The sequence below is a fragment of the Mobula hypostoma genome, chromosome 4 (assembly GCF_963921235.1).
Source record: "Mobula hypostoma chromosome 4, sMobHyp1.1, whole genome shotgun sequence".
In the NCBI taxonomy this organism is placed as follows: domain Eukaryota; kingdom Metazoa; phylum Chordata; class Chondrichthyes; order Myliobatiformes; family Myliobatidae; genus Mobula; species Mobula hypostoma.
The window spans coordinates 51568633-51595420 of record NC_086100.1 but is presented as its reverse complement, the minus strand read 5'-3'; the positions used below and the strand labels follow the sequence as shown (position 1 = coordinate 51595420).

General features: G+C 40.1%; 2 protein-coding genes across 6 annotated transcripts in view; one reads left to right on the top strand and one right to left on the bottom strand.

The window, feature by feature from the left end:
* Nucleotides 1-26788, top strand: part of LOC134345314 (inactive N-acetylated-alpha-linked acidic dipeptidase-like protein 2) — a 1001093-nt gene that overhangs the window by 287236 nt on the left and 687069 nt on the right. The window lies entirely within an intron of this gene.
* Nucleotides 1347-25934, bottom strand: LOC134345044 (uncharacterized). Its single transcript, XM_063045181.1, has 3 exons — nucleotides 24823-25934; nucleotides 16814-18925; nucleotides 1347-1411 (listed from the first exon to the last, which is right to left on the bottom strand). The coding sequence occupies exons 2-3, from the start codon at nucleotides 17628-17630 to the stop codon at nucleotides 1347-1349; spliced, it is 882 nt and encodes a 293-aa protein (XP_062901251.1). The 5' UTR covers nucleotides 17631-18925; nucleotides 24823-25934.

Genomic DNA, 26788 nt, shown 5'->3' with positions numbered 1-26788 from the left:
ACCAGCTGAAAACATTCAGCTAGCTGGATCCTCCCCTGAAAAATAAAAAGTTGGAGAGATCTGATAGAAATCTTCAAAACCATGAAGTTGTTCAATAGCATGCTTGAAAAAGAGATTGTTTATATCTATTTTGTCAGGAGGACTATAAACATCAAACAGTACAGCACAATGCTGTGCCAAACCAAATAACTTGTGTGGCCCCCCGCCCCCCCGGCCAGCCTCAGGGTTGCTCAGCTCGCTGTCGTCTAGGGAAACAGCCCTGGGCCCTGCCAAACTGGGTAATTAGTTTGTGTGGATGCTGTGTGATGTACCCCACCCCGCCCAAATAACAGACAATACACCAGATACGATTAAATGATTTACAGTTCATAGATATTACTGGAACTATATCATTAATAGAGAATAAAATATAAAAGGAAAATAAAAAAATAAAAGGTGCCACACTTATCAAAGTTCAGTCTCTTTGTGCACAAACAGTTGGAGCTCAGGATCCTCCTTCTTCACCCTGCGATCCCCTCTGACCACCTCGACCTGCCGCTTAGGACGAACGGTGGTCGACCAGACGCTCCACTCGAGTCCATCTCCGTCTCCTCTCCTCGCCGAACACCCTGGATCTTGGATTCCTGCTCGGGGTCCGACCCCTTTAGCGAACTCACAGCTCCTGGTCCATCCTCTGTCTCTCTCTTCCACCTTCTCCCCAAAAAACCCGCGCATCACACTAACTTACAGACACACAGAAAGCATAACATCCATCCCAATTGGTTTGTTCATCATCTTATCAGTAACATAATCCAAACAAGCTGCTAGCGGGAGGACTTTCTCAGCAGTTAATATAACAAAGAAGCCATTTTAATTAGACTATGCAGTAACATAAAAGAAAAAAACCCTTACACTTGGTAATCAAGTGGTGAACTGAATTAAACCTTATGCCTCCACAATGTCCATATCCTTTTCCTCACATTCATGTGCCGATCTAAATGTTTCTTAAAAGTCCCTAATGTATCAACCAATACCATCACCCCAGGAAGTGCATTCCAGCACCACTCTCTGAATAAAAGAAAACATGCCCCTTGCATCTCCTTTGAAATTACCCCCATAACATAACATAACATAACATAAAATTTAAGATTTTAAAGTTAAAGGCAAGTGACATCTGTGTTATGCCCATTTGAGCAATGAAAATTTGCCCTATGGAATTCAGAAATCACTACCCAAAAAAATTGAGATATGAAAATAAAGTCTGTTCTCATGGGATTTATGTGGGGGGGGGGGGGAGTAAAAAAAAAATACAGGTTTTTTTTCTAACTTGTGTTTCTTGATGCATTCATTCAAGATGTGGTTTCTGATTATGGCAAATTGCTCAATGCAGGCTGTTTTCTAGGAACTCCCCAGCCCTGCAGTGTGGGGTCACCTGTAAAGAATTTAAGAAGCATCAGAATAATGGTCTTACTGCCATACAGAGTAGTTGAAACAGAAACAATCCTTGCATATAAGAGGAAGCTCTAGAAATAGAGAGGGAAAAGGAGGAAAGGAAATCATCATGGATTTTTGTAAAACATTTGTTTGGCAAGAAGTGGAATATTATACTGCGCAATACTCTTTTGTGAAAAGATATGAAGGCCTGAGGTCTCTGCTTCATGTTCAAAGGCTGGCGACAGGAATCTGAAGGTAGAGAGCTGAAGAAGAAGGATTCTCACATGATCCACTCTCCTCTCCTATCTGTTGCCACCTTCTTCAGCCCTTCTGCATTTCACCTCCCAGCTTCTCATTTCATTCCCTCTTTCCCTCACCCACATACCTTCCCCCTCACCTGGTTTCTCCTATCACCTTCTAGCATGTACTCCTTCAGCTCCCCTACCTATTTCTTCTGGCTTCTTCCCCCTTCCTTTCCTGTCCTGATGAAGGGTCACATCCTGAAACGTTAACTCAATTCCTTTCCAAGATGATGCCTAATTGCATCACAGGTTTCTTTTGAATACTTGCACTGGAAGAACTGTTTGATCGAGAAATTCATTAGTGCTACACCCACTATGTAGGTGTGAAACAGCATGCATTGTTTCATATGTGCTGCAAAAGCACTCCTAACTGATTATGAATCCCTTCTCACCCCAACTTTCAGCCAATTAGGGCTCATGTTTACAATTAACTTTGATAATGATTTGACATCTTTCTCTTTGTTCACATCAATACAAAACATATATATCCTGTGCTCACTTTACTTGCCACACATGAGGCTGTTAAACAAGATAAGAGCCCATGGCGTTACAGGAAATATACTAGCACAGATAGAAGATTGGCTGATTGACAGAAGGCAAAGAGTGGAAATAAGAGGGGGGCCTTTTCTGGTTGGCCGCCGGTGACTAATGGGGTTCTGCAGGGATCAGTCTTGGGACCACTTCTTTTCTTCTTGAATGTCAGTGATTTGGATGATGGAATTGATGGCTTTGTGGCCAAGTTTATGGACAATGCAAAGATAAGTGGAGTGGGGCAGTTTGTGTTAAAGTAGGAGGATGGCCAAAGATGTGGCAGATGAAATATGGTGTAGGGAACTGTATAGTCATGCACTCTGGTAGAAGGAATAAAGGCATAGAATGTTTTCTAAACAGGGAAAGCATTTAAAAATTAAAGTGGCTTGGGAGTCCTTGTGCAGGGTTCCTTAAAGGTTAACTTGCAGGTTGAGTTGGTGGTTGGTGATAATCCGTGTAAGCAGAACAAGTGCTACACATGCCCTTACACTTCCTCCCTTACCACCATTCAGGGCCCCAGACAGTCCTTCCAGGTAAGGCAACACTTCACCTGTGAGTCGGCTGGGGTGATATACTGCGTCCAGTGCTCCTGATGTGGCCTTTTATATATTGGCGAGACCCGACGCAGACTGGGAGACCGCTTTGCTGAACACCTACGCTCTGTCCGCCAGAGAAAGCAGGATCTACCAGTGGCCACACATTTTAATTCCACATCCCATTCCCATTCTGACATGTCTATCCACGACCTCCTCTACTGTAAAGATGAAGCCACACTCAGGTTGGAGGAACAACACCTTATATTCCGTCTGGGTAGCCTCCAACCTGATGGCATGAACATTGACTTCTCTAACTTCCGCTAATGCCCCACCTCCCCCTCGTAACCCATCTGTTACTTATTTTTATACACACATTCTTTCTCTCACTCTCCTTTTACTCCCTCTGTCCCTCTGAATATACCCCTTGCCCATCCTCTGGGCCCCCCCTCCTTGTCTTTCTTCCTGGACACCCTGTCCCATGATCCTCTCGTATCCCCTTTTGCCTATCACCTGTCCAGCTCTTGGCTCCATCCCTCCCCCTCCTGTCTTCTCCTATCATTTTGGATCTCCCCCTCCCCCTCCAACTTTCAAATCCCTTACTCACTCTTCCTTCAGTTAGTCCTGACGAAGGGTCTCGGCCTGAAATGTCAACTGTACCTCTTCCTACAGATGCTGCCTGGCCTGCTGCGTTCACCAGCAACTTTGATGTGTGTTGCTTGAATTTCCAGCATCTGCAGAATTCCTGTTGTTTGCAAAAGACAATAAACTGTTCAAATAAAAGAAAGAAAAAGAAAACAAATAAATATATAAGCCATAAATATCAAGAACATTGGATGAAGAGTGCTTGAAAATGAGTCTATAGTTTGTGGGAACCATTCAGTGATGGGGCAGGTGAAGTTGAGTGACGCTATCCCCACTGTTTCAAGAGTCTGTTGGTTGAGGGGTAATCGTGAGAGTCCTGACGTTCTTGCACGTACTTCCTGATAGCAGCAACGCGAAGAGCATGATCAAGAGTTTAGGATAATGAGTGGGGATCTCATTGAAACCTATCGAATATTGGAGGGTCTAGGCAAAGTGAATGTGGAGGGAATGTTTCCTATAGTGGGGGAATCTAGGACCAGAGGATGTCCCTTTAGAACAGAGATAATTTAATGGGCTGGGTTGATCAGACTCGTTGTACTGGAGATGCAGTATTATGTGTACAAACACAACGAAGTAACTAAGTCTAATTTATTTCCATAATATAGAAAGCACAAATAAACCGCACAAAATACTACGAAGCAAATCACGAAAATTTTAGGGCTCACAATTCTTAGTCACCACTAGATTATTGCTGCTGTTGGGGGATCTCTGAATTCTGACTCACTTGAGAAACTATGCCTTTGTCACAGGCACTGATCTCAATTTTGGGTCCCACAAAGTCCAATGAAATCAGGAAAGGCACCCCAATAAATAAGAGTTTCACAAATGCAAAGAGACATTCAGAAACAGAGAAACTCTTTATTATTTCAACACAGCTTGTCTTTTTCCAAACACATTCTGTGTCCATTAACACAGTTCTCATAAATCAATTAGATGCTGTAATGGACACTCCTGGCTATCTTGTAGCACACAATATTCCTTGAACTTACAAGAGAATATTAATATTACATATAAGCGATAAACCTGAATGCAGGAAAACACTAAGAATCCATCAATTTAGCTCTGAAGTGACCAACAGACAATTAGTCATTACAGACGTCCTCATGTTAATGGTGCCTGAGACTAAAAAAGTATCCAGCTGCTATCAGCAAACATTCTATGTGTTTGCCTTGTACAGACACTCTGCAAACACTTTTCACTAACAGACATACAGACTCCACATGTTAAGGTTCAGAAAGAGTTAAATTGTTATTTTGAACTGTTCAGATGTTCATTCAATGTTTTACAAAATTTAGTATGACACAGATGAGAAACTAGTTCAGCCGGGGGATGATGCATCTGTGGAACTCATTGCCACAGATGGCCATGTAGGCCAAGTCTTTGGGTATAGTTAAAGTGGAAGTTGATAGGTCCTTGATTAGTAAGGGCATCAGAGGGTTATGAGGAGAAGGCAGAATCATAGGGTTCAGAGGGCTAATAAATCAGTCACGATAGAATAGTGGAGCAGACTTGATGGAGCACATGACCTAATTTTGCTCCTATGTTGTTTGGTCTTTTCAACATCATCGGAGATTGTTTCCCCATAGAGAGGTCAAAGCTTATTTTAAAATTACTTTGCATGAAGCTTGCAACTGCACATTCAGTCTTGGGTATTTTCTCTCTATCTTGCAGTTTGCTTTTCAACTCAGTCTTATCCCAAGGTAGTCAAATCGTCATGCTTATTTTCTATATTTGAGACCACAGTAGGTGTCTGGAGCTCTGTAATAATAAGCCAGAATCTGTTGATCTCATTAGTCCTGTGCTGCAGGCATCTGGAATCATGCAGGACCCAATTGTATGTTCTTCATTCATTCTTACTGAAAGAGTAATGCATTCTTTTTTATTCTCATGTTTGTGTACTTTGTAGAAGGAAGTAGTTTGGCCTATCAAGTCTATGCTGATGCTTCGACCAGTCCAATTTTATTCACTTACTTCCATGTAACCAGTTCTGTCTCACCTTTCCATCAACATCATCATGGACATGAAAAAAACATTTTGCCAAACATCTACACTCCATCCGCCAGAACAAGCGGGATCTCCCAGTGGCCACCCATTTGAATTCTGCTTCCCATTTCCATTCCGATATGTCCATCCATGTCCTCCTCCACTGTCGGGATAAGGCCACACTTAGGTTGGCAGAACCATACCTTGTATTCCGTTTGGATAGCCTCCAACCTGATGGCTTGGACATTGATTCCTCTAACTTCCAGTAATGCCTTCCCCCCCTTCACCATTTCCCATCCCCTTGTCCCTCTCTCATGTTATCTCCTTGCCTGCTCATCGCCTCCCTCTGGTGCTCCTCCCCCCCCCGCCACTTTCTTCCTTCTTCCATGGACTTCTGCCTCTTTCTCCAATCAACTTCCTAGCTCTTTGCTTCATCCCTCCCCCTCCAAGTTTTACCTATCGCCAGGTGTTTCTCTCTCCCCTCCCCCCACCTTTCAAATCTACTCCTTAGTTTCTTTTCTCCAGTCCTGCCAAGGGGTTTTGGCCCAAAATGTCGACAGTACTTTTTTTCTATTGATGTGACCTGCCTGCTGATTTCCTCCAGCATTTTGTGTGTGTTCATCAAGATGAAAGTTTGCAATGGTGGGATTTAGACATTTTATCACAGTGAATCGATGTGGATTGAGTATGCCAATGTCATGCTGTGAATGAGCACTACCTTCAGTAATAGGTGTGAAAGCATGGCCTGTGCGGTGAAGATCTCTGATGAAGGATGCTGCTTTTCTAAGGCAACATTTCATGTAGATGTGCTTCATGGTTGAGAGGGTTTTACCTGTGATACACTGGGCTGAATCTACGACCTTTTGTAGGATTTTCCGCTCAAAGGCATTGGTATTCCCATACCAGGCCATAATGAAGCCAATCAGCAGACTTTCCACCACACGTCTATAGTGGTGAAGTGATACCAGCTGCACGTGTGTATTTTCTTTCTTATTTTCCAAGTAAGTTATGTTCTCTGGATTCGGGTATAATGTCAAAACAGGATTATTGCCCATCTAAAATGGTTTTGAGAATCCAGAAAGCCATCTCTCAGGCAAGTGGAGATTCCGGACTAGACTGGAATCAATGAGGGATGCTCGACAGCTGTGGCAGTGTTTGAATGCCATAACCTACTACAAAGCTAAATCTTATGACATAGGGGTCAGCAGAGCTTCGCTTCCAGATGAGCTCAATGCCTTCTATGCTCACTTTTGACCATCAGAACAAGGAGGAACCATCACACACACCCATGTCTCCTGACGATCCTTTGGTGTCAGTATCTGAAGATGATGTGCGGGCTGCCTTCAAGGAAAGCATCCAGTCTGGACAGAGTACCTGGCCAAGTACTGAAGCGGTAGAGAGGGTCGGTAACTTTAAACTCCTATCTCAGGTGACTTGGCCTGGACCCATCATATAAATATTATGAAGAAAGCACAACAGCACCTCTACTTCCTCAGGAGCCTACAGAAGTTCGGCATGTCATCGAAAACCTTGGCAAACTTCTATAGATGTGTAGTGGAAAGTCTGCTGATAGGCTGCATTATGGCTTGGTATGGGAATACCAATGCCTTTGAGTGGAAAATTCTACAAAAGATTGTAGATTTAGCCCAATGTATCACAGGTAAAACTCTCCCAACCATTGAGCACATCTACATGAAACGTTGCCTTAGAAAAGCAGCATCCTTCATCAGAGATCTTCACCGCCCAGCCCATGCTTTTTTTTCCCCACTGATGTTTACAGTTTACGGTTAGTGTATAGATTTGCCTGCGAAAAATAATCTCAGGGTTATATGTGGTGACATGTCTGTACTCTAATAATAAATTTTACTTTGACTATTTTGACTTTGATTTTGAGAATCTTGTGTTGAGTGTTCTTCCTTGGAAAGAAAATTAGACATAGGCTTAAGTCAGAGGAGCAGAATTAGGCCAATCGATCATAGACTCTGCACTACTATTTGATCAAGGCTCTCACTCCCATTCTCTAGCCTTCTCCCCATAACGTTTGACACCCTGACTAATCAAGAAATCAACCATCACTTTAAGAATAGCCATTAACTTGGCCTTCATAGCCACCTGTGGCAGTGAATTTCACAGATTGACTACTCCCTGGATAAAGAAACTCATCACCTCTGTTCTAAATGGACATCTAAGTCTGTGCCCTCTAGTCCTGGACTCTCCCACTATTGGAAACATCGTCTTCATGTCCATTCTATCTAGGTAATTCAGTATTTGGGATGATTCAATGGGTCATCAAACGCTCCACGTTCGACAACCCTTTCACTCCCAGTGTTATTCTCTTAGACCTTCTCGGGACCCTCTCCGATGCCGGCATATCCGTCCTTAGATGTGGGGCACAAAACTGCTCACAATACTACTGTTTTTATATTCTAGTCCTGTGGAACTGAATGCTAACATTGTATTTGCCTTCCTCATTACCAATCCAATCTGTAAGTTAACCTTTGGTATACTATTTCATTCCATCTAGTCTTTCATTTGGACTGGAGAGGTGAATTGGCTTGATTGTATTTGCCTCTTTGTAAATGAGAATTTTAATGAGGTAGCTTACTAAAGCAAAGTTAATTTTTCTTGAAGGACTTTCCTGGTATAGTTTTGCAGAGCATCTTTATTCGGTCCACAGGATGATCTGAACTTTCTATTTGTCCATTTAATTTTCCCTTCCCTCCACTCTGGCTCTTGCACCGTTTCAGTGAACTTGAGAAAGAGCACCTCGTCTTCTCTCTCAGCACATTGTGGCCTTTTCAACTTCATGTCAAATTTAGATATTCTCCCTTTTCTCTCTGTATCCAAACAGGTTTGTTTTGCTCCAATGTTATCTATCTCTTAAGTTAATCAAGTTTTTCCTCTTTCTGCAGAAACTGCCTGATCTATTGGGCAACTTTGGCCTGCCTTATCAGAAATATTCTTTGAGTCTTCTCTGTCTTTACCCCACTCTCTCTGCAACTTCATACTAGCTTACTTTTCAGTTTCCCAGTCCTAATGGAGTATTTGCAACGTTACTACTTTCTTTTCCCTCAGATGAAGTCTAACTTGTTGATACTATCAGTAATTTTTATCTTTGTGCATCCAGCATAGGCAGTAATTTTTTTAACTTTTGGGTATTATTCAACATTATATGACAACATTTAGTATTACAAATAATCAATGTTTGTTGTGTTTGCCTATTTTTGTCAAGTAACTTCGATTATATTGTTGGTAATCTTGTTTAATGTATGCTGTTTCAAGGCACTGTTTGACAACAGCTTACATGTTCTTCAAGCTTGTCATCCTTGATTGTAACAACTTGTCTCTATCCAAATTCTTCAGATGGGCACGTGTTGTTTCCTTGTGTGTCATGACATGGCATATTTTGCGCTTACCTCTCTCACAGGAAATAAACATTGAAATAAAACAGCTATTCTGATTTAAGGAACAACCACTAATTTGAATATGTTAATATGACATGAGATCTTTAGCATTCTTGTTACATAATGTTTAACAAGCTCTGAGACATCCTCACCATTTTGTGAGATGTCTGACAGTTGGATATTTTTTCCTGAAGTTGTACTGTGCATTTGAAATATTTTGTTTTGTTTGATAGGTTAAGGGTTTTGTGCAAAATTGTTTCTAGTAAACATGTAGAAAATGCTCGTACCTCCTGCAGAGAACTAAACTTCCTGGAATAAAAGCCCAGTCTAACAACAAGAAATTCTTACAGATGAGAAACCAGGAAACATTTTAAATTAACTCTATATGCAATGGTAAGTAAAACCTAGAATACAGTAGATTCCGCTTAATTTGGCCAATGGTTAATCCACTTATTTGAGACAACTCTTAAAGATAAAAATCTAATCGAGAAGATAGTTAGGATTCCCTTCATTTATTTAGGCAGCATGCCACTTAATTGGGACAGGAGACTGTTGCTGAACAGTTTCTAACTGGAGTTGGCTGAGTGCACTTTTGTGGCTGTTAGGCATTACACTGTACTTAGAGCAAACAGTTTTTAAATAGAGTGATTTATGTGTGCTTGTGTTATGTTATCCATTTGCGCTAATGGACAGCAGTTCAAAACCCAGTGATTTTCGATAATTTGGTTTTTTATTTTTGACTTTAAAAAATTTCAAACCCTTGGCATGATGGCACCAAAACATTTGACACTCATCAAAAAAATTATCCTACTGAACCAAATGGAAAGCCTTCCTTCTACCTAACACCAGTCATCATCGGCGAGCGGAGATAACTGAAGTGTCAAAATCTACAATGTACACTTAGTACATCTGCAGGATAAACTGCGACAAGAATGGGCATTACCTGAGGGACAACAGGGAACATCCCAGAAATGAGAGTCTGAAGGTAAGGATCCAAATGTTGGAGGACATAAATCAGTGATTTTCCATTGTAACTGGTCGAGGTGTTCACCAGTCTTAAAAAAACACAAGCCGGAGGAGTGAGCTAAGAAGCTGGGACACAAAAGTTTTACAGCATCAGATGGTTGGTTTTCTTGTTGAAAATGTTGGCACCATGTTAAATTCAAGAAAGCACACAGCGACAAAGAGAGTGCTGATGCTGTAAGTGTAGAAACGTGGAAATCTACAAAACTCCTCAACTTGCCTCAAAAATTTTTTCATAGGTAATATCTACAATACTGATGAAAGAAGCTTTGTTTTCTAATCATGCCATACCAAACGGTTCCCTTGACTACAATCACGTAACACTATCAGGTTGAAAGAAAACCATGCATCTGCACTAGGTGTCTGCGCTGATTTTGTTCCTTTGCAGTCAGTCAAAAGAACATGGTAGGGTACACTGGATGAATTCCTCTGATAAATTTTAGGAACTAATATACAGTTTTATAGTACTGTAGTAATATTGGCAGTGTTCTTTTTTTTCTTATTTCATTTAAATGCATAGTTTGTTACTCATTTAAATGGCAGTAAACGGTAGTTTGTTTTTTTTTAAATATACCTTTTAACTGGTTCCATGAAGCCCCATCTAATTGGGGCTGCCACTTAATTAGACCAAGATATACTGGACCTCAGTGTATCCTCATTAACCAAATCCACAAATGCATACACAAATGCATAATAGCTGAAATATAATACAAGCCTGATTTATTTTAGCATTCCTTATATTTTGAAATATTTATTTCTTATAACATCAATTTGGTAGTGTGTTGTCAATACCATTGAAGCAAAGCAAAAATGTGTGTTTGTAATTGATGGTCATTTACCTCAAATGTTATCTTAGTGTGTCTGGGTATTTTCTTGTTTGCAAAACAACAAGTTCCTTGGCATACACATCACAGAGGAGCTCACTGGGTCTGTACACACCGGCTGTGTGGTGAAAAAGGCACAACAGCGCCTCTTTCACCTCAGATGGCTGAAGAAGTTTGGTATGAGTCCCCAAATCCTAAGAACTTTATACGGGGGCACAATTGAGAGTATCTTGACTGGCTGCATCACTGCCTGGTATGGGAACTGTACTTCCCTCAATTGCAGGACTCTGCAGAGAGTGGTGCGGACAGCCCAGCGCATCTGTAGATGCGAGCTTCCCACTATTCAGGATGTTTACAAAGACAGGTGTGTAAAAAGGGCCTGAAAGATCATTGGGGACCCGAGTCACCCCTACCACAAATGATTCCAGCTGCTACCATCTGGGAAATGGTATTGCAGCATAAAAGCCAGGTCCGGGATAGCTTCTTCCACCAGGCCATCAGACTGATTAATTCATGCTGGTACAATTGTATTTCTGTGTTATATTGACTGTCTGGTTGTACATACTATTTATTATAAATTACTATAAATTGCACATTTAGATGGAGATGTAACGTAAAGATTTTTACTCACGTATATAAGGATGTAAGTAATAAAGTCAATTCATTTCAATTTAATAACCATTAAAACTACTAGCTAGTTAGAAAGCTTGGGGTTTGAGTCAAGGATTATGGACTGAGTCCAGTCGATGAGTCATGGCTAGAATAGGCAGGCAATCAGGATGATGGGAAAAAGGCAGTCTTGCAGATTAAGTTACTGATTGGAAGTTTGGGGAGGGGAAGTTTATACTATGGAAGGGGAATAACAAGAGAAGAGTGGAGTAAGTAAGGGGCACTACATGAATGGGATTCACAGTCCAAAGATGGTATGTACTCAAGGAGCAAATATTTAAAAATGCTTGTTTTGCAAATTCTTAGAAGATTAACTAATTTCTCAGGCAATGCTGTGAACGATCATTCCACATAAATGATCAATTCCTTGTGAATCTGACACACAAATGGCTAATCAGCTTTCTGCAAGTCAACCTGGAATTGAGGTGCCACAGTCTTGAGATGACAGTGGGTCTGAATATGAGATGGTGAGAGATCAGAGCTCTGTTGAAAATAGGAAAAGGATTCAGGCTTTTCATTGTTGAGAATGAGGAGAGAAACCAGAAATCTATTCTGTCGCAGAACATGTAGTAGAAATAGAAACATACAGTATCTTGGATCGGGGAACAGGAAGAAGAATCTGTCAGATTGGGGCAGTGATAAGCTAACTGGGCTTAAGGGATTGTAAAGTCAGTAGACTTAGAGGACTGAGTGTTAAGTCAATGCATTGGCAGGTTGGGGCATTGTGATTGTGTGTACGGAGAGTTGGATTAGGGTAAATGATGAGAACAGTGGGCCGATTTGGGGTGTAAGTTTGGCTAGTGGGAGTATTGTTGCACTGCAGGGTGGTGGACAGGGGTGGTGCCAGGATGGTTAAAATAAGCAAGGGACTTTTACAGACTAATACAGTATGACCTCAAGAAGACCAGTTTGTCCCACTGATGGTTGTTGAAAGGCAATATGACCCCAATTCCCTAGCAGTGTTCCAAAAGGCATTCTTTTTTCCAGCATCTCTGATATGGGAATTATATCAGGAAAACAAGAGTAACTCTTGCCCAGTAGTGTCTACTTAAGTTTATACAATGACCCAGAAATTATTTTTACTCCAGAAAACATTGATTTTCAATTGCATAATTCTGACAAAAAGTTCGTGCAATCAAATTTCTGAGCAATTTTTTTTAACGCCTCATAATTCACCTTCATTTGTCTAAACTTAGTGGAAATATTGGAAGGAAATTGTCAAGTTAGTTCCATGTTAAGTGCCCCTAAATTAGAATAAATTATCAGAAGACTGGGAAAAACTAGTTTGAAAACTTTGCTTTATAGTTGAACTAAACGCACTGGGGAATCTAAGTTAAATGAACAGCCCAGAGGCACTAAAATCAATCTTATCTGCTTTAAGTAAGTTCATTTACCATTAACTTTGGATCAAAATCTGGTAGCTCTATGTATGATATCCTAAATTGCTATAAAATTTGCTTGAAGATCATAAATGTTGATAAAAATAAACTTTAGGATCCCTTTGTGTTAGAATGTTCCCGTTTTAAATGTTAAGGTTCTTATCACTTTCAGTGATGTAGTCAGTGCACTTACTTAATGCTTGAGTATGACAAATACGTGTTTGGGTTTCATTCATGAATTATGAGTCAGCTTTGATAGGTAATAAAACATGAAAAGAGAGGGACAGGCCAATTGTTAGAAACAATGATTACTCTGTGAGTCCTGAAGAAGGGTCTTGGCTTGAAATATCAACTGTTTACTCTTTTCCATAGATGCTGCCTGACCTGCTGAGTTCCTTCAGAATTTTGTGTGTGTTGCTTTGCATTTCCAGCATCTGCAGGATCTCTTTCATTTATTTTTCTTACTTCCTTTGATTATATCCCTACATACTGGTAAATTAAAAGATAGTTGGCTCCTGACTAAATAGGTATTGGAAAATATGTCTGTGTCCTGCTCTCACAAAATTTAAGATTTTAATATTCAAAGATAATGTCATTCCCTCGAAATTGATCTTCCATCATTTATATTTATCATTTTCAAGCTGCTGTTAGGAATTGTTGAGAACGAAGGGTCAAAGTAAAGGGCTATGTTTTCTAAGAAGGCAGTTGTGAAGCTCTGTGGTGATTATTGAGCTTGATATTAACTATGTACTGAACTAAAATGTGCAGTGAAAATGTGCCAATTTCTGTTTTGGATCTCCAAAAAAAGTAAGAGAGGACCAAGGTCTTACAATGGAAGTGAAGAAATAAATTAATCAATATTAGAAAAATGTCAGTGAGCCTAAAAATACTAAACTCCAAAGACCTGCTAATCTACATTTGAGTTTCAAGAAAGTTGACTGAAGAGATATTGAATTGATATAGTAGTTAACATATTTCAAAATGATATAAAATTGTGGAATGGTTCCTGCAGATCAGCAAATTAGATATGAGAAGAAATGGCTTCAGTCCGAGTACTGAATCTTTAGAATTCTCTAATTTGGAGGGCTGTAGAGGCCCAGTTATTGATTGTATTTAAAATTAGGATAGATAGATTTCCATTTATTAAGGGGATAATAAAAAAGCAAATAGGCTGAAGAGTAGTGTCAAGGTAGGAGATTAGTCATGATCTTATTAGATGACAAAGCAGGTTTAAGAGGCTGTATAGCCTAATCTTTCTCATAATCCTTTATGTTATTTAGATGTTCCACATACAAACCTTATTTCCTGAAGCACTTGTAATGTAATCAGCTTTTGGATATGTAATTGCCAAAGCTATTTCCATAATCTTGAAAATATGAATGAATTTTTATTCACTTCAATATGTTCTGTACTTCCTGAGGAGATTGAGGCGAGGGAGGTCTCTTCCCCCCACCCCCCTCACCACCCATTCTAATCAGTCCATACAGCAGCACCATCGAAAGGCTCTTGACCAACTGCAGTACCGTCTGTTGTGGGAATTGTGAGGCACCTCACTGCAAATGGCATCACAGAAAGGATTACGAGGACTGCTGAGAGATCATAAGAGGGTCTCTATCCATAAGAAGTATTTATCAGGAGCGCAGTGTGCGCAGGGTTCTTAGCATCGTCAGTGATCCCTTCCATCCATCCAACAAGCAGGAGGTACTGTAGCATTAGCACAAGAACTGTTAGGATGGGAAACAGCTTCTTCCTCCTAGGCTGAAAGACTACTGAACTCTGTGCCACCTGCCAGGTCTTTTAACATTTTACTGTTTACTTTTTAACTTGTGTCACAAATGCACCGTATTATGTGTTACTCGTCGCAATATTACTTTGTGATTTACGTGAGTTATATGTACTGTGTGTGCACCTTGGTCTGGAGGAACATTGTCTCGTTTGGTGGTATACATAGGCCATCAGGTAATGTTTTATAATGTTCATATTTTTTAAAACTTGCATTAAAATTTATTCCCTAGTATATTTTAAGAGAGCTAATGATAAAGTTTGATAAATAACCCTAAAATGAGTTGCAATAATGACTATTTTAAATATCAGTGGTGGTACACTCCAGGGAGTGGCATAGTATTACATGACAGAAAATAACTTGTGCAGATGTGGTATAGAAGTTAGTTTCTTACTAACCTTTGCCCTTTTCCTCGGGTGGCCCAAGGGTTTGCTGAGACTCTGAAGATAATGTTTCATTTCATCATTGATTCATTTGCCGACAGGTCACCCTCAGGATAACAGAGATGTGCCATGCTTTCTGAGGCTTGCCTTGAATGAATATTTTTGGAGGTCTGGTGTTGGCAGTGAGGCAGGTTTGTTCGAGGACTTTTGTCTTGCAGATGTTGAGGATATAAAGTGTATCATCCTCTGTGCTTCAGTGACTGAATTAGTGATAACTCGGATCTCAGCCTCCGAACACATGCAAATATTCACATCATAGAATATTGGAGTGGGTTTGACTTTGTTCTGATGTCAAATAGTATAGATTGTACAGTTTCCTCTTGGCCCTGTTGATGTGCTGCGCTCCAGCAGGAAGCTTTGTTTAGGGATGAAGTCCAATATGTAAGGAAAATTATTTAATGACTGCAGGATATCCAGTTTCGATACACATCTACTCCCATCAAGAAGGCCTAGAAGATGTGCATTTCTTTCTTGACAACAGACCCAACCAGTTCTCCTCCACTACCACACTCCCCCGTTTGGTGAAACTGGTCCTCATGCTCAAACAGTTTCTCATTTAGCTCCTTTCTCTTTCTCCAAGTCCAAGGAGTAGCCATGGGCACTTGCATGGTCCCCAGCTATGCCTGCATTTTTGTTGGCTATGTGGAACAGTCCATTTTCCAAGCCTTCACTGTTAATGCTTCCCATTTCTTTCTGTGCCACATTGATATCTGCATTGGTGCTGCTTCATGCACCCATGCTGAGCTTGTCAATTCATCAACTTTGCCTCCAGTTTCCACCCTGCCCTTAACTTCACTTGGTTCATTTCTGATGTCTCTCTCCTTTCTTGATTGCTCTTTCTCTATCGCTGGAGACAAGTAGTCTCACAATAACTTTTATAAATAGTCATAGTCATACTTCATTGATCCTGGGGGAAATTGGTTTTCGTTACCGTTGCACCATGAATAATAAATAGCAATAAAACCATAAATAGTTAAATAGTAACATGTAAATTATGAAATAAGTCCAGGACCAGCCTATTGGCTCAGGGTGTCTGACCATCCAAGGGAGGAGTTGTAAAGTTTGATGGCCACAGGCAGGAATGACTTCCTATGACGCTCTGTGTTGCATCTCAGTGGAATGAGTCTCTGGCTGAATGTACTCCTGTGCCCATCCAGTACATTATGTAGTGGATGGGAGACATTGTCCAAGATGGCATGCAACTTAGACGGCATCCTCTTTTCAGACACCACCGTGAGAGAGTCCAATTCCATCCCCACAACATCACTGCCCTTACGAATGAGTTTGTTGATTCTGTTGGTGTCTGCCACCCTCAGCCTGCTGCCCCAGCACACAACAGCAAACATGATCGCACTGGCCACAACAGACTCGTGGAACATCCTTAGCATCGTCCGGCAGATGTTAAAGCACCTCAATCTCGTCAGGAAATAGAGACGGCTCTGACCCTTCTTGTAGACAGCCTCAGTGTTCTTTGACCAGTCCAGTTAATTGTCAGTTCATATCCCCAGGTATTTGTAATCCTCCACCATGTCCACACTGACACCCTGGATGGAAACAGGGGTCACCAGTACCTTCGCTCTCCTCAGGTCTACCACCAGCTCCTTAGTCGTTTTCACATTAAGCTGCAGATAATTCTGCTCACACCATGTGACAAAGTTTCCTACCGTAGCCTGTACTCAGCCTCATCTCCCTTGCTGATGCATCCAACTATGGCAGAGTCATCCGAAGACTTCTGGAGATCACAAGACTCTGTGCAGTAGTTGAAGTCCGAGGTGTAAATGGTGAAGAGAAAGGGAGACAAGACAGTCCCCTGTGGAGCCCCAGCGCTGCTGATCACTCTGCCGGACACACAGTGTTGCAAGCACACGTACTGTGGTCTGCCAGTAAGGTAATCAAGAATCCATGACACCAGGGAAGCATCCACCTGCATCGCTGTCAGCTTCTCCCCCAGCAGAGCAGGGCGGATAGTGTTGAACGCACTGGAGAAGTCAAAAAACATGACCCTCACAGTGCTTGCTGGCTTGTCCAGGTGGGCGTAGACACGGTTCAGCAGGTGGACGATGGCATCCTCAACTCCTAGTCGGGGCTGGTAGACGAACTGGAGGGGATCTAAGTGTGGCCTGACCATAGGCCGGAGCAGGTCCAGAACAAGTCTCTCCAGGGTCTTCATGATGTGGGTGGTCAATGTCACCAGTCTGTAGTCATTGAGGCCGCTGGGGCGCGGTGTCTTCGGCACAGGGACGAGGCAGGACGTCTTCCACAGTACAGGAACCCTCCGGAGCCTCAGGCTCAGGTTGAATACATGGTGAAGTACTCCACATAGCTGAGGGGCACAGGCTTTGAGCACCCTGGTACTGACACCATCCAGTCCTGCAGCCTTGCTTGGGTTGAGACGTTTCAGCTGTCTTCTCACCTGTTCAGCTGTGAAGCCCACCGTGGTGGTTTCGTGTGGGGAAGGAGTATAGTCATGAGAGCAGGGTGAGGGGCTGTGAGGAGGGGTAGGAGGGGAGAGTGGAATATGTGTTGGTTGGGGGCTGATAACAGATGGCTCATGTGGGGGATGGGCAGGGGCCACACTGTCAAATCTGTTAAAGAACAGGTTAAGTTCATTGGCCCTGTCCACTCTGCCTTCAGCTCCTCTGTTGCTAGTTTGCCGGAACCCAGTGATGGTCCTCATCCCCCTCCAGACCTCTGTCATGTTGTTCTGTTGGAGTTTCCACTCAAGCTTCCTCCCGTACCTGTCTTTTGCCTCCCTGATCCTGGCTTTCAGGTCCCTCTGTATTGCCCTCAGCTCCTCCCTATTTCCAACTCTAAACGCCCTCTTTTTAGCATTCAGGATGTCCTTTGTCACCCATGGCTTGTTATTTGAATAACAAAGGACAGTTCTTGTCGGAACATTGCAGTCCACACAGAAGTTGATGTAATCAGTAATACACTCCGTGAGCCCATCAATATCCTCTCCATGTGGCTCACAGAGTGCCTACTCTCCAAACTTACCTACTCTCACACTATCTTGACTGTTCTTCTCACCCTGTCACCTGTAAAATTGCCATTCCCTTTTTTCAGTTCCTCTGTCTCCGCTGTATCTGTTACCAGGATAAGGCGTTCCTTCCCAGAACATGAGAGTTGTCCTCCTCCTTCACTAATCTCCCTTCTGGCACTTATCCCTGCAAGTGGAAAAAGTGCTACACCAGCCCATTCATCTCCGCCCTCACTTCCATTTATGGCCCCAAACAGTTCTTCCAGGTGAGGCAACACTTTACCTGAGATTCTGTTGGAGTTATCTACTGTATTCAGTGCTCCTTGTGTAGCCTCCTCTACATTGGTGACACCTGATATAGATTGGGGGACCACTTTGTCGAGCACCTTCGCTCCGTCCACAGCTGGTAAGATGGTGGTGCACTGGGATGCAGCTGCCTCTCTGACTCCAGTCAGAAGTGTATTTGCTCGTCCTGTAGTTCTCTTTTATAATCACGCATCACTGCTAAATACAAAGAATATCAATTACTGCAATTACCATCGTCCATTTGCTCAGTGGCGATGGAGCTGGACTTATTGCATACCGTTGTGCTGAGATGGTGTGTGGTCCAAAAAAGTGCAAGTGATTGTCTTGCATATTTTTATTGTGATCGCAAGACCTTCTTGGACATTGGTAATGTAGAATACTGCAAAGTATTGGTGAGTCAGACCCTGGGTTGCCGTGGTTCCTTGTCTGTTGCGTAGACAAGACCCTCATCCCTCAGGGTCCGGCAATCTGCTGTGTGCCACTGGATGTCATATTGGACTGGGGCTGGCCCCACCTGTTCGTGCTGCCCTCCAGTATTTGCTCGATGCTGCTCCCCAGTCCTCACTCAGTGCTGCTCTCCAGTGTTTGCTCATAGTTGCCCTGCAGTGTTCGCTTGGTGGAAGAACAAGCTGGACCAGGACAACTCAGTGACTTTGTCAATATATTTTTTTCTCTTTTTGATTGTATGCAAATGAGCCCCATCTTTTCTGAAAATCAAATAAAAGTTCAAAGGTTCAGCATCTAATTTTCACCAAACTAAGACATAGCATCACTTGAGAGAACCATTGTGACAAAGTGCGAGCAGATGTGTCCTTCCACTTCAACAAAATGGCCCTCCTAGCTATCAATGTAACAAATGCAATAACATGTTGGTCAGACACAGAGATACCACGGATATTTTGAGGAATTATTCCAAAATGCACAGTTAATTTGTTAGGTTGTAAATTAATTTTAAGTGCTTTAGAAATTGTCAAAAAAACTGACTTCCAGAACTGTTCCAGTATAGAACAAGACCAAAACATGTATTTCAGTGTCGCTGTCTCAGTTTTACATCTATCACAATAACTATCAACATTAGGAAATATTTTAGTCTCTCCTTCGTCAAATGGTAACAATGTACAGTTTTAAATTGAATCAGTGAATGACTGGCACAGATCGAAGAAGAGTTAATGAGCTTCAAAATCCGTGTCCAATCCTCCGTCATAAAAGTGAAATTGAGTTCCTTTTCTCAATCTTGTTTAATCTTAAATAAAGGACGCTTATCCCATTGTAATAATAAATTATAAATTCTTCCAATAGAACCCTTCGTCAAAGGGTTCGTGCTCATAATAGTATCTAACAGTTCAGCCTCCAATATGTAAGGATAATTACTTAAATATTTTTGTAAGAAATGTATAACTTGAGTGTATTGTAAAAAGTATATGAAAAAATATTTATCAACTAATTGTTCAAAAAACATCAACCTATCTTCTTTAAATAAATCCAAGTAAGAATCAATACCTTTATTTTTCCAAAGTAAAAAAATTGGATCACTCAAAGAAGGCTTAAGAAAGTAATTTCGATAAATTAAACTACAAAGTTTAAATTTTTTAAGATTAAAGAAATTGCGGAACTGAAGCCAAATTTGTAAAGAATGCTTAATCACAGGGTATAGGTTTAAATTAGCAACTTTAGCTAATTGTATAGGTAAAACAACTCCCTATAACGAGGTTAAGTAAAACTGTTTCACAGCTTTCAATTCCAGGTCTACCCAAATTGGCTGATCGTTCTTATCAACCCAGTATAACAAAAAGGACATGTATCACACATTAACAGCCCAGTAACACATTCTTAAAGTAGGCAAAGCAAGACCTCCATCCTTTTTCAACTTTTACTAATTCTTGGTCTTTTATTATTCCAAATAAAAGATAAAATAATAGAATCAATCCGATCAAAAAACTTCTTAGTCAAAAAAAGGGATATTCTGAAATAAATATAAAAATTTTAGTAAAATCATCATTTTAGCTATATGGATACGACTGACAAGTTAAATGTTTAAGGATTCTTTTGTGAAAGGTGATTTACCCTCTACTTTCTATGAGGCTTCCATTTCTTTAATTCTTAAAAAGGATAAAGATCCTACTGACTGTGCCTCATATAGACCTATTTCATGATTGAATGTCGATGCTAAGATTCTGTCAAAGATAATGGCCAATCGGTTGGAGAATATTTTAGATAAAATTATTTTTAAAGATCAAACAGGCTTTATAAAGGGTCGTTATTCTTTTTCAACTGTTCAGAGACTATTTAACATTATATATTCATCCTCTTTTAAAACTCCACAATGCGTCATCTCTTTGAATGCTGAAAAAGCATTCGATCGGGTCAAATGGAAATATTTATTTAATTTTTTAAAGAAATTTGGCTTTGGTGTTAATTTTAATAATTGAATTAGAATGATATATAAAGCTCCTATTGTTACTGTTATAACTAACAACTGTTGGTCTCCTTTTTTTCAGCTTTCATGGGGGACAAGATAAATTTAATATTATAACCCCCTGCTATTGCTCTTCATGAAGCTAAAAATATTCATGGGATTTTTGTGAATGAGACCATTCATAAGATTTATCTTTACACTGACGATTTATCTTTACACTGACGATTTATTGGTTTATATATCTAATCCTGAAGAATCTATTCCTGCCTTGCTAAAATTATTCAATGAATTTGGAGACTTTTCAGGATATAAAATAAATTTTAGTAAAAGTGAATTGTTTTCTTTAAACGAATCTGTTTCTATATATGATAATACTCCTTTCAAAGTTACGGATGCTTTTAGATATTTAAGTGTTATAATTATGCCAGAATCCTGTACAGCGTTTAATACCATCATCCCACAGAGACTAGTGGAGAAACTGTCGCTGCTTGGCCTTAGCACTGCCATGTGTCGCTGGATTCTGGATTTCTTGACAGAGAGACCACAGTAAGTCCTTGTTGGCAGGAACATCTCTGACTCCATCACACTGAGCACTGGATCCCCACAAGGCTGTGTGCTTAGCCCATTGCTGGTTACACTGCTAACACAGACTGTGCAGCCAGATTCAAGGAGAACCTGATCATTAAATTTGCAGATGATTACCACAGTGGTGGGGCTCATCAGCAAAAATGATGAAACTATGTACAGGGAGGAGGTAAAACACCTAGAGAGCTGATGCAGGGATAACAACTTGATGCTTAATGTCACCAAAACCAAGGAGATGATCGTCCATTTCAGACAGTCTCAGCCTGAGCACACACCCCTCAGCATCAGCGGCTCCACAGTGGAGAGAGTGGAAAACATCAAGTTCCTTGGGGTGCAGACCTCGGACAATCTCACCTGGTCCAGGAACATCACTGGGATTGTGAAACAGGCCCAGCAGAGATTGCACTTTCTGAGGAAGCTTAAACAAGCATCACTCCCCATGAACATCTTAACTACATTCTACAGAGGTCTGGTTGAGAGTATGCTGACGTTTTGCATCACAACCTGGTACTCCAGCCTTGCAGAGGGTGGTTAGGGGAGCAGAGAAGGTTATTGGGGTCTCCCTACCTTCTGTCCAAGACCTCTTTTAGAGTCGATGCCTCCAGAAGACATGATACATCATTAAACACCCCTCACACCCTCTCCATGAACTGTTTGTTCTTCTGCCATCAGGCAAACGTTACAGGAGCATCAAAACTAAAACCACAAGGCTACTAAACAGCTTCCTTCCACAGGCAGTCAGACTGCTAAATAGCTGCTCCACCTGACTCTGCTTTGGACACTTGAAACTTGCACTGGACACTTATAACTGATTTTAACTGACATGTGGCTGTTGTGTTTTACTATTTATTGTTATGTTTATTATTTAGTGTTGCGTTAGTTATGTTATGATTGCACTGCTCCTAAGAAACGCTGTCTCATTCTGCCCTGCAGAGTTGATGAATGGTTAGAATGAAAATAAAGTTTTGTGAATCTTGAATCTTGAAAATATAAGGATCTTTATAAAGCCAATTTTGTTCCCTTGGTAGACTCTATGAAGTATTTATTGAGTAGATGGAGTCCACTTAAATAGTCTCTGAACATTTGAAAAAGAATAACGACCCTTTATAAAGCCTGTTTGATCTTTAAAAATAATTTTATCTAAAATATTCTCCAACCGATTGGCCATTATCTTTGACAGAATCTTAGCATCGACATTCAATCATGAAATAGGTCTATATGAGGCACAGTCAGTAGGATCTTTATCCTTTTTAAGAATTAAAGAAATGGAAGCCTCATAGAAAGTAGAGGGTAAATCACCTTTCACAAAAGAATCCTTAAACATTTCCAACATATACGGAAAAAGCAATTTTCCAAATGTTTTATAAAATTCTACAGGATAGCCATCAAGTCCAGGGGCCTTACCAGGTTGCATTGAAAAAATAGCTTTATGAATTTCGGCAATTTAGTTTGGGCATCGAGAGTTTTTTGATCCTCAACAGAAATTTTAGGAAAAGCAATCTTTCGTAAGAAAGCATTCATTTCAGAAGAATCTACTGGACATTGAGATTTATAAAGTTCAGTATAAAAATTTTGAAAAATCTTATTAATTTCTTCATATTCCCAAGCCAGGTTACCATCTTTCCTACGAATTTTCAAAATTTGCCTTTTGGCTTTAGCTGTTTTTAATTGAAATGCGAGCAGTTTGTTATTTTTATCTCCAAACATATAAAATTGGCTCTTTAACTTAAGCAAATAACCTTCAATGGGATGAGTTAGTAATAGGTTATATTGTGATTGAAGTTCCACCCTTTGTTTGGAAAAATCAATATTAGGGGGAATTGCATAAATATTATCTAAGTCTTATCTAATATCATCTAATTTGTTTTGAAATCTTATCTAATTGCTTTAGTTTTTTTGAAGCTTAGCTGAATAAGAAATGATCTGACCACGTAAAAATACTTTAAATGTATCCCATATAATTAATTTGGACGTACCCCCTATAGCATTAAAAAGAAAAAATCTTTTATCTGGGTTTCAATGAAACTGACAAAGTCAGAGTTTTATAATAATGTCTGAGACATGCGCCATGTGGGCGGCCAAGAATGACATCATCAAGTTCAAAAGACAAACTCAGAGGCGCATGATCAGATATAGCAGTAGCGTCATATTCACAATTTTTAACACTAGGCAATAAGCAGGGATCGATTGTAATATTAGCAATCCTCGAATATTTTTTATAAACGTGAAAAGAAAGAATATTCTCTGTTATCGGGGTGTAGATACCTCCATAATTCCGAATATTATATCATTTCTTAATGCATGCATTACTAAATGACAATAAAAGAGGACTGTGTGTCCTCATAATCAAATCTAATCTAATTCAATCAATCCAAAATCAATCAAAAAGGAGTTAATAAGTGACGTGGAGTGATTTGGAAGTTGCTGATTGGTTGAGCTTTTGTCAATCATAGGATTTGAACAACAGTTCAAATCCCTGCCCGTTATCAACATATATTCATTTAAATAAGGCAAAGCAAATACCTTTGTAAAAACAGAAGGATCATCTAAGTTAGGACCATACAGATTGACCAAAACAACTTTTCTCTTACAGATCACTCCTTTAACAATTAAAAATCTACCATTAGAATCTGACTCAATATCCTCTTGAATAAATATTTTGGATTTAATAAAGATGGACACGTCTTTAGTTTTATTCTGAGAAGTAGAGTGGAGCTGCAAACCTCTCCACCATCCAAAAAATCTAATTTGATCTCCCACCCTGATATGTGTCTCTTGAGCAAAAATTATGTCAGGTTGGAACTGGTTAATAATTTTAAGTCTTTTTTCATTTGATGGGATGATTCCAATCACGTACATTCCAACTTACTGCATTAATCCGTTTAAATACCATACTATAATTTTATTCTACATTATACATGCGCAGAGCACATACCAATATGGGATGATCAAAAACGCCGGCGATGAAGAATACAACCACATAGAAAACACGTATGCTCTGGAACCACCCATTGGGAAAAAACTCCTAACTCTAACCCCACCCACCTTCCTGAAAGCCTGAAAAAAAAGGCAAGCAACCTATGATAGAATACGGCCAGGGACCACTCTGTCCGTACAGAGAAAAATTTTTTTTTAAAGGATTTTCTTTCTGTCTCCCAGTTAGTAAAAAAAAACTGAGTGACCTTGTAAGAAAAACGATAAAGTCACAACAAAGGAAAGTATTTACATTCCAGCATCTATTAAACAAGAAAGAACCAAAATAATGTTATCTCTTAAAAAGAAAAACCAGCGCCATTTTTAAGATTAATATTAAATCCCTAAAAAAACTTTAAATTTGGTTATAAGACGCTATAATAAAGCAGAAAAAGGGTTAATAGCATATTTAACCCAGCTAAATTTTCAAAAATACTAATTAATAACATCATAAGTAATTGAACCCACCCAAATATATATATATATGGGGAAAAAACTACCACTTAGTTAATTAGTTAATTAAGAAAGAAACAAAAAAAACCCATCAAACCAGGTATTAGGTTAAAGAAACAAATCTCTTTATCTTCTTTTCTCAATTGAATGTCTGAGTAACCATTTAAACAGTCATACTTGAACCATAGATCTTCTTTCCAAAAGAAAACCAATAATATGCAATAGTGAACAAATCTCTTTATCTTCTTTTATTAGGCTGTCAATGGAATATCCAAGTGACATCCATAAATCTTCTTTCCGAAATGCGAATAATATACAGATAACCAAATAACCTTTCAGATAGTTCATTGGTAGCGGCGGCAGATATAGTTTGAACGAAATCCAGTGCGGCTTTTGGATCAAAAAAATGTACGAGGAGGAGAGTTAGGAGGAAAAACTTTAATTCTTGTCTTGATCTTTGTTCCATTACCTCCTTCGGATAATCCTCATAAAAACGGAGCTCAGATTCCTTAAACCTAAAAAGTCTCTGTTTTCTTGCCTGTCGCATTATTGGATCTTTAATTTTAAAGTGATGAAAACAAACCAAAGCAGATATTGGTTTATTTGGATCTTTAAGTTTCGAAGTAAAAGCTCTGTGTGCTCTTTCTATAGCAGGCGGCTGTGATAATATGGTAGGAAATAAAGTATGAAAAAGCTTACCAAAGTAAGCAGTTAAATCTCCATCTTCAGCTCCTTCTTGCATCCCAAAAATTCGTATATTCCTTCAGTGAGACCTAGATTCCAGGTCTATAATCTTATTTTGATATCTTTGCAAAAGGGTTGTAGCTTCAAACAATTTTTGCTTAGTTATCTTTGATTCCTCTTCATGTGTAATAACTTGAGTTTCCAAGTCTTTAAGTTTTCCCAGAAATCATTTCATTACTATTCTTTTCCAGTTGGTCTTTAATTGACCCATTCTGATCTTTAATTGAATTCAGTGTCCGAACCATATCTTCAGCCCATGGTGGCACTTCATCAATCTTTCCTTTTGCATCTTTCCTTTCCCATTACCTTTGTCACTAGGTTCAGACAAGTTCTTCCCACTCCTCGTAGACATAGACATATTGTTCCCCCTCAAGAATCAACAAGTAAAAATTTTAAATTCAAAGTTTAAGCTAGGGAGAGAGAGACACAACTAAGAGCAGCACAAGATTGCTGCTACTCCATTTGCAGACAGGCACAGTCTCCCAAACTTAAAACTTGAACAAGCAGGCTTTACCATTGGTCAGCTATTTTAATTCTAATTCCAATTCCCATTCTGACATGTCGGTGGATTGCCTCTTCTACTGCCACAGTGAGGTCACTCTCAAGCTAGAGGAGCAACATATTCCACCTGGGTAGACTCCAATCTGAAAGTGTAAACATTGCTTTCTCTAACTTCTGGTAATTTTCCCCCTTCCCCTTTTCTTATCTTACATTCACTTCTCTGGCTCCCCTCTTCACCTCACTTGCCTATCACCTCCTCCTAGCTTCCCTCCTCCTCCCCTTTCTCCTATGGTCCACTTTTCTCTCCTATCAGATTTCTTCTTTAGCTCTTTACCTTTTTCACGTATCACCTCCTAGTTTCTCACTTCATTTCCCCTCTCCCACCCACCTACTTCCCCCTCACCTGACTTCACTTATCACCTTCTATCTTGCATTCCTTCCCTTCCTCCCTTGTTATTTTGGCTTCTTCCCCCTTTCTTTCCAGTCCTGATAAAGGGTCTCCGCCTGAAATGTTGACTGTTTATTTCTTTCCATAGATGCTGGTTGACCTGCTGAGTTCCTCCAATATTCTGTATGTATTACTCTGGATTTCCAGCAACTACAGAATCTAAGTGTAAATTATTGACAGCAGCAGTTGGCCATAGAGTCATACAGCACAGAAACAGGCCCAATGGCCTAACTAATCCACGCTAACCAGAATTCTCATCTGAGCCGGTTCCAATCGCCCGTGTTTGACTCATTACTCTTTAAACCTTTCCTATCCATGTACCGGTCCACGTTCCTTTTAAATGTTAATGTACGTGCCTCAACTGATTTCTCTGGTGGCTCATTCAAAATACTGACCATCCTCAAGGAGTTAAGCAACATCGTTTTAAGGCATTTAACAAATCTAGTGCTA